Source organism: Echinops telfairi, unplaced genomic scaffold, assembly GCF_000313985.2.
Source record: "Echinops telfairi isolate 266 unplaced genomic scaffold, ASM31398v2 ScPeMD7_2;HRSCAF=8, whole genome shotgun sequence".
Taxonomy (NCBI): Eukaryota; Metazoa; Chordata; class Mammalia; order Afrosoricida; family Tenrecidae; genus Echinops; species Echinops telfairi.
The window spans coordinates 11,828,697-11,837,449 of NW_022103898.1; the positions used below are offsets into that span (position 1 = coordinate 11,828,697).

The 8,753-nt window shown below is 55.3% G+C and overlaps 2 protein-coding genes across 2 annotated transcripts in view; both read right to left on the reverse strand.

Annotated features, from left to right (window-relative positions):
* Positions 1-34: 34 nt before the first annotated feature.
* LOC101655955 (60S acidic ribosomal protein P2-like) lies at positions 35-340 on the reverse strand. Its single transcript, XM_045291033.1, has one exon. It carries the CDS (start codon positions 338-340, stop codon positions 35-37), a length of 306 nt encoding a protein of 101 aa, XP_045146968.1.
* A 5,749-nt stretch (positions 341-6,089) lies between these two features.
* DESI1 (desumoylating isopeptidase 1) overlaps positions 6,090-8,753 on the reverse strand; it is a 19,337-nt gene continuing 16,673 nt past the window's right edge. Inside the window, 1 exon segment of the mRNA XM_004700283.4 lies at positions 6,090-8,432. Coding sequence (XP_004700340.3) covers positions 8,339-8,432 — 94 coding nt within the window. The 3' untranslated portion in view covers positions 6,090-8,338.

The following is an 8,753-nucleotide window of genomic DNA, read 5'->3' on the forward strand; positions in this document are numbered from 1 at the left end:
AAACAGAAAAAGGCTTCAGTATCAGCAAGTGGGTTTATTCAAACAAGCCAAAGCCCACGGCTTTCTCCTCTGCTGCTCTTGGGCCGAGGCAGCAGCTGGGGCTACTGAGCCCCCCAGGTGCAAAAACGGCCACCGTGCCACCAGCAGGCACACTGGCAACCTCGCCAATACTCCAGGCAGTGGCCTCTTCAATGCTTTTACCTTTCAGCTCACTGGTGACCTCGTCGAGCTGGTTGTTGGCCTCGATGCCCACACTTCCCAGAACTTTCGTGATGTCGTTGGCACTGGGGGAGGTGTCCTCCCTGAGAGCAGCGAGCAGGTAGGGAGTGACACAGGGCATCTCCTTGGTCAGGGACAGACATCCACATTTCCTGTGTTGTCTTTGTCTGTGGTCCTCACCACTTAGTGTCTCCATTCCTCCTCCTTTCTCATCTCTTCTCACCCCCGGAGCTTTGTCCCACAGCGAGTGCTGACCTTTGGATCTCGTGGGGTTGACTGTTCCTACGGATGTATACTCCCTTCATTCTCGTGTCAGGCCTCTGGTCTGGCTGAAAGTTGAGCTCAAAGTTGGATATGTTCAGTTCCAGTCTGAAGGGCCATATAGTCTCAAGGGTTCCATCAGTCTCTGTCTGATCAGTAAGCCTGGACCTGAGGATTTTGTGTCTTGTACTCCACTTTCCCTCACTCTAGTGAGGACCTGCTAATGTGAGCCCTTTTAGCGCAGTTGGCAGTGGCCTGCTCAAAGGGTCCAGCAGTCCATGAGTCTCGGGGTTTGTTCATGGTTCTCTCCCCTGGGGTTGTAGGACCTGAGAACGGGAGGGGCAGGGGGTTAGTTACACCTTAGCATCTTCAGGGGTTCTCACCTTCCTCGTGCCGTGACTCTTTCATATAGTTTCTCATGTGTGGTGACCCCCAACCATAACATTATTTTCGTTGCTACTTCATCACTGTCATTTAGCTACTGTGATGAATCCGGCGACCCCTGTGAAAGGGTTGTTTGACTCCCACAGGGGTCGCAACCCATAGGTTGAGAACCGCTGCCTTAGATGACCCTGCTCCTCAGCATTTATAAGACCTTAGTCATTAGAGTTAGTCTACTTTCTTTTAAAAAAAATCATTTTATTGGGGGCTCATACAAATCTTATCACAATCCATACATGTAGCCATTGTATCAAGCATATTTGTACATTTGTTGCCATCATCATTATCAAAACATTTGCTTTCTACTTGAGCCCTTGATATCAGCTCCTCATTTCCCCGCTCCCTCGTTGCTCCCCCCTCCCTCACAAACCCTTGATAATTTATAAATTATTTTTATTTTGTTACAGTCTGCTTTCAAACATACTCTGCCTGAAGGCAAAGCTGCCACGTTGCTGGTTAAGGGTTAGAAAGAACTCCGATGGGGTCTGAGCTTAGGTCAAGACTCCAGATGGAGTTGGGGCTCCCACTGTAACCTGCAGCTTTCCACACCAAGTACCTTCGGACGTAAGCCCAATACAGTGTCTTTATCTGTAGGTTTCAGTACTCGCCAAGGTTCCGGGCACCCAATAAAAAAAGTCCTGGAATGTGTCTGTGGTACATCCACTCACTGTGGCTCACTGTCATCTAACCACCACGAAACCCCACAATCGGTAAATTGTCAAAATATCAGACCAGCAGTAGGCCTGTGCCCAGGAGCCAGACTGGAGTGTGAGGCACCAGGGAGTCAGGGTTTTCCCTGGCCTGCCAGAGGTTTGGCTTGTTTATTCAGCAAGGGTGTTGTGCTACTCATTGTTCTGGGTTCTGGGAGTCCATGGGGCACAAAACCCAGGCTCTCCTCTGGGGAATTTCTGTACTTTCTGTTGAAGGAAGATAGCAAAGAAGCCCGGTTTTGTCTCCTGTGAGAGAGTGGATAACCGAACCCTGTTCTTTGCAATTCCTGTTCCATCCGGCTCTCATCTCTGTGACTTTGGGACTAGGTAGGGCCCTCCCAGTCCCTCCTGGTTTAGCACCTGTAGGTGGGTTGGGTGGCACCCGCACAGATGTTATCGCTGATACCTCACTGCTCATGCCTGTTCCCATAGCTTAAGAACCCAGCATAAAACGCTGAAACAGATTTCAGCCAAGAACTGATGAAATGCAACCCCTGGGCACTGCTGAGGAGGACACTCCTTTCTTTCCAAGGACCCAGAGAAGCTCCCCTGGTTGGTGACAGCTCAGCAGTGCCTTAGACCTGTATTCTGTCTCCTGGCCAATACCTTTCACAATGTCTCTCCGTGGATTCGTGGATTCGCCCCTCAACCCAGAGCAGGGGCGGGACTTGCTCTGGAGGCACAGGCCCAAGAGGACAGGCCGGGTAGTCCTTGTTCCTTTCCAAGGGAGGCCCGTCCCTGGTAACTGGGCTGAGTCAGGGCTCTCAGGAGGCCCTGGCAGGAGGGAGGAGCAAACTGGTGGAGGGACTGGCTGGCTCAAAGGGGGGTTCTAGGGACTGGAAAACACAGGGCGAGGGCCTGAGAGGAAGATGTTGCGTCCTTTTGGGCCCAGCAGATGGCTGAGATTGGAGGTCAGTGGCGTCCAGGTTTGGTTTGGGCGGTGGGATTCCTGTCCTGGACATTTTCACTCACTTTTCCCACCAACCCTCTGAGTCGAGTCCCCTTTCACTCCATTTCTAGTTCGACTGCACACAATGGGCTCAAACAGTAATGACTGTGAGGACCATGTAGGACCAGGAAGGATTGCTCCCGGGCCCCCAACAACTGACACCAGGGAGGCAGAGTGACTTTCCCAGAGTCGTATAGGACCACTGAGATTCACAGTCGGTTCTGTTCGCCACAAATGCATGCTTTTCCTGGGCTCCTGGCTGTCGCTAGAAGACCCAGTGTCAACACGGTCTTGGGTGAAGAGGGGTTTGTTGACCAGCTCTACCTAGTGTGTGCCTTTCTGAGGGCAGGCAGTTCCAGCCAGAGGGGACATTGGTATATGGGGTGGACAGCCGGGGGTGGGGTGGGGTGGGAGGCAGGTCCAGGGTCTGTGTCTCCCCAGCCAGGTGAACTTGGCCTGGCCTCTTTCTCCTGCTGCCTGACTGTTCTGTGAACTGGGTCAACACTGACAGCTTCACTGGGCCATCAGGAAACTGGAGGTGTGTCTCAGGATGTACTTAAAGAGGCTTCCGAGAAGAGCAGGCCAGGCTAGGCTGGTCAGGGCTTTTCATTTCACCTGGTTCAGGGATAGGGAGGCCGGGGAGATCTTGATAACGGTGTTTTCTCCCTCCACTTCTCAAAATGCGTACATTGCTTTCACAATAAACAAGGCCATAGTTGCTGGGTTGCCTCAGGCCCCCTTGGGGCTCCTTCTGTCAAAACCAGTGGCATCTGGCCACAGTACTGCCCCTCCTGGGAGTGGGGTCAGGGTATGGCTGAGGTGGCTGCCCCTTAGCATTTGAGTCAGTGGTCTCTTGTCCCTGCCTGACTTCACTCTAAGCTCCCAGCTCCCAGAGGTCAGAACTGGACTCTGAGCATGTGGAGAACTTGGACATGGCATATCTCAAGTCAAGGGGGGTGGGTAGTGTGGGGCAGGGTCGCCCTTTCTGGGGGCTTCAGTGATCAAGAAAGCAGCCCTTGATCAAGCTCTCCCGGAGTCCCGGTGGGCCTGCCCTTGGGGAGCACTCAGAATGGTGGGTGGGCACCAGGAGGAAGGGGCCAGCTGGGTGGGGAGAGCCCAGGAAGGTTTTGGGAAGGAGTGCTCTGAGGAGTAGGTGGGGAGGAGGAAAAGGCAGGCCCAGGGCTGTGAGCCCCCTGCAGTGATAAGGACCCTCATTCAGACAAAAGGTGCGGCTGGAGGGAAAGGTCTGAGGGCCAGTTTGAAAAAGGACCTTGATGACTGTGAAGCTGAAGGCTTAAGGGGTGCTTGGGGTGTAGGAGACAAGTTTGTACTGTACTCGAGTCTATCGCGCCACCTGGTGTCCAGATCCCCCCACTGCAGTGTGACCTTGCCGGAGGAGCCTCTGCAGGGGCTCAGAGAACTGTGCTCCCTGCAGTTTCCTGGGCTGCCATCTTTAGAGATGCAGACTGCCAGGCCTTTCTTGCACGGCACCTTGGGTGAGTTGCAGCTGATTGCAAACCACTTGTCCCATCCAGGCAGGCCCTCCCAGTGGGTTCTTTGTTGAGGTTGGTGGGATTTGGGCCAATTTCCTTCTTTTAATCTTCGTATTTTTATTCACTTGTATAATTTCTCTACATACATATTATCTTCATATAACCAGGAATAACAGGAAAGCTATTTTCATTTTAGGAAAAAAACAAAACCTTAGAAATCGAAGTGAACCCAAACCCACTGGCGGTGCCTGGTGGAAGCCTGTGGAAGCAGGGGCAGTGGCCCCACATCCCCACAGGCCTGGCCTCTGCCCGTCTTGGGAAGGCAGGTCTCACGAGGTTGCTCTGCTTCCTGCTCACCAAGCTCCTGGAGGCAGAGCCGCAGTAACTGGGGGCGGTGCTTCTTCAGAGGTGGGCACAGACCACAGGGTCTACAGGGTCCATGTCCCCTCTCACAGGACACAGGCACCAATCTCCTCCCTGTTCTCTGCACTCACTCCGGCCTGCTGGTCCCCTCCCTCAGGGCTCAGTCCTTTCTCCACAGCAGCACAGCTGCGGTCAACCCAAAGACCGCTTCCCCTAGGGCCCAGGTCTTGCCAGCCTGGCCTCCCCAGCATTCCACTACCCTGCTCCAGCCTCCGCGCAGTCCCTCTCCACCCCTGGCTCCCTCGGCCTGGATGCTCCTCATCCGGCTCTCTGGGGCTGAGGTCTCAGTTCGCACCTTACACCAGAGCAGCCACCCCCCCTTCACATTCTCTTCAAGCACTAGCCTGCCACTCTCTCTCCCCCTAAAATTACCTCGTGTGCCTTCCGTCCCTGGAATACCAGGGAAGGGACCTGGTCTGTTTGTCCCCTGAGCACAAAGTTACAAAGTTCAATGTTGCCTCCCCCACAGTGGGATCCCAGATCACCTTGGTGGGGCTGGCCTTTCGTGAATCACAAGGTTTAAGCTTGGGACAGACATGTTTCTGTTACCTTCCCCAAAGGTGGGCTGTAGCTCACCAGCTTAAGGGCCTGGCTCCTTTGGCTGCAATCTCAGAGAGGCCTCCAGGCCTCCTGGATCTGAACCTGACAGCTCTCAGGAAGCGGCTGTCAAGCAAAGCCGCCTGCCCCTGGACCTGTTGGAGAGATGGACCCTCTGTTTATCCCTGTTAGCAACATGGAGGAAGTCTACAGTGTGGTGCCAACTCACCCATGTGCCCCCTGGTTCCTTAGTTGCTGCACCATTTTGCTTATCCGTTGAGGGGAGCCCACACCCACACCTCAGGTCTGTGTGTAATAGCACCACGCTCAGGGGGCCCATGCCAGGTGCTGTCTCAACACTGGCGACTGGATGTGTAGACACCAGCAGCCAGGCTGGGTCCACAGGCAGCACTGGGGGCATCAGAAGCACCCTGACACTTGCTCAATGAGATCACTGTCCCAAGAGGGGAGAGGGCCCTGGAATCACAGCGCCAGCCTATAGCCAAGCCGAAACGGGAAGCAAACATTTGCTTCTTGGTGGTGGGTACAGGGAGAGGCAGATCTCACACTTTGGGGCCAGCAGGTCCGGCGCAGGTCTTCCTTGGCCACCTCTTTTGCGTGGTGATGTTGGGCGAGTAGCGGGCTCTCTGGGCTCTTTTGCCATCTTGATAAACAGGCTGTGCTCCCCGTACCACTGCCATGTCAGGACCACTGTCGGCTCGGTGGTTAAAGCAATCAGGTGCCAACCAAAAGGCCGGGGGGTTGGATCCCACCTGCCGCTGCTCCGAGCGCTGTGACAGTCTAGTCCACTCCTGGAAAGAGCGATGATCCTGGAAGCCTCTGGGCACTTCCACTGTCCTGCAGGGTTGTGAGTTGGAACTGACTGGACAGAAGGCGTTTCATCCTTTTCTTGTTGTCACTTCTTATCCACAAGGTTCCCAACCCAGAAAGACGACAACTAGACTCAGAAACGCTCAGAAGGGAGACGACTGGAACGAGCAAACTTTGTGGCTTCAAGGTGGGCACCTCCCCAGCCCCTCAGAGCAGACACCAAGGCAGCAGGCAGAGATGAGTTTATTGCATTAGAAAAACATCAACAAGTTCCAGTACACACCTGCATGTAGACACCGTTATTAGCTGGACTTCAAGGACATAAAGGAATTTCAAAGGTACGACCTTCATTCCTGGGAGGGGACAGTCTCCTCCCCCCTCCTTCCTGGTTCCTGTGGCCCCTGGCCCTGTGTGGGGGTTGTTCCTCCTCCTCGATCAGTCACTTAGTCACTGCCCACTGGCTCGCCTGCACACGCCCTCTGAGAAGGGGCTGGCCACACGGGAGAGCAGGCTCCTGAGGTCTGGGGTGGGCTGAGAAATGGGAGGATGGGGCTGGGGTCCTGAGCTCCCAAGGTAATGATGGAGCTGGGGGGGGGGCATGGTCAAGGGAAAGCTTCCCTTTCTGCACAGTTCTGATAAAACAGACTGCCCATGCTCTCCCCTCCCCCCCCTCTCCCCACAAGTCCCCGGGCCCAGGCATTGGCACAGCTGCTGGGGGCTGGGCACAAAGGGGCTGTTCAACAAACAAGTGGCCCAGCTTCCCTCAAGGACCCGCCCAGGTGAGCTTCTCCAGACAGCCCTGGGCGAGAAGAGCCTGAAGCTGGGGACTCTCTGGGGTGAGAGAGGGAGAGGGCGGGGCTGGGCAAGCTGGAGCTCCCCTGGGAAGGTTATGAAGTCAGGAAGCCGAGTGAGGGTCTGGGCCCATTTCTCTCAGGGAGACCCGGCCTCTAGAGCCCATGCCCCTCAGGCTCAATCGCACTCGCAGGGCCACACTGACCACCTGCTTGGTCCCTGTCTGCTCTAATATAGTGTCACCAAGCACACTGGCAAATGAAGGGGGTCTAGAAAAGCCTCAACCTGAAAGTCCCCAAATGTCACTTGACCTTGTCACTTGGTCATCACTGACAGGGCCCTGACCAGGTCCCACGTCAGTAGGAGGCAGGTAGCACCTCTCTTCTAGCTGGTCATGGTCATGCCAACTGCATGGTGGGAGGCAAGGAAAGGCCCCAGCTGCAGGCCAGAGCCCCCAGGGAGTAGCGACATCACAGAGTCTGGGGGGCAGGGGAACTGTGGCAGGAGGGGATGTGTGTGGCCCAAGAATGCCAACACAAGACTCCCCAAAATCAAATGTAGGGGAGGCTCACAGGACAGATCAGAGTGTCCCAGCCTGCTCCCTGCTCTTAGAATTCCTAGCACAAGGTCATTGAGAAGGTGCCCACCTGCACCTCCACCTTGTCCCCTCCACGGGAGAATCACAACGGAAGTAATGTGTGTCTTCAGCACACTGAGGATCAGGAGACAACTCCGACCTCCACGCTTCGAGCCTATGTGACAGCTGAGCACCTTCCTAGTGCAGACACGGTGCTCGGTTCCCTGCCTAATACTGCAGATGTGGGGGGTGGGGGGTGGAAGGTGGAGGAAGGGGCTACAAATAAGCTCTCTTATTATTTGCAGACAAAGGTCTGGGGTTCTACCCCCAGTGCCAACCTTCATTGCTCTGATAGGTCAGTTAAACAGAGAAAGCGCGGCCCCATGGGCAGCAAGGCAGTTTTCTAGCCCTGCCTCAGAGGCCTGGCCATCACTCGCGGTGGAAGGAGGAATGAATGGCTTTATCCTGTTTTCTCTGGCCTGACATGCTGTGGCTCTCCCTTGTTCTGGAAGCTTCTGGCTGCCCCTGCCCTATGTTCTGGCTGGGTCTCCCAGGGCCTGGGACAGGGAGGAGAGGGAGGTGTGGTGGCTAAGGAGCTCACTAGGTTGGGTCAGTCTTCCTGAGCCTACTCCTAGGGCTCCCCAAACTTTGGTTCATTTCACACTGGAGCTCCTTCAGGGCTGGGGGCAGGGCGGGCTGTAAAACTCACCTGGGCCTCAACACCTGGGTGGAGGGAGCCGGGGCCTTCTCTGGGAAGAGGTTCTAGCTGGAGACTCCCCCAACCCTGGTCTCTCACTTCCTGCTTCAGCAACCCCCTCCCTTCTCCACGTGGAGGCCGCTCACCAAGCAGCGTCAGAAGTGAACGCACAGACAGGACAGCCTTCATAAAGTCCTGTAATACTAGTAGGCGGGTGGGGTGGCGTTTTGTTCTGTTTCTGAGCAGCGCCGGCCTACATGCAGCGGGACGTGCTCCTTCCCTGGGAGACTGGGAAAGCCAGCCCCTGGTGGCTAGCTCTGATGTAAAATTATAAAACAGAAAATCTGGTCGGGTTTGTTTTGTTTAAAGAGGAAAAGCCCTGGTGAGGCGGGGCAGCCTGCAGTCCTGTTAGCTCTGGCCAGTGGGTCTGCCCACGTTGTTCCCGCCGGGCGGCTGGATCTGGATGGAGTCCAGGAGGGGCCGTAGCGCCTGTCCAAAGGGCCTGTGGAAGAGACAGAGTGCGGGGCTGGGCTGGGCTGGGTGGGGGTCCTCATTGGCTCTTTCCTTTTCTTCCCCAGCCGCACAGGAGATCACCTTTCCTGCTCCTGCTCCCTTGGGGTCCCTCCCAGCTGCACCTTGAGATCGAGATCATCCTTAGACTATGGTTCCATCTGTGCTTGGGCGTTAATTCTCTTGGTGTAAAGAGATAGAAATAAAGTTTGAGGGAGGTCAGAGACAAAGGGGATGGAAGGAGGAAAGTCGGGAGGCAGGCTGGCATTCCCCTGCATGCCCAAGGGTGTTAATGCTGCTTTTTTTTTTTTTT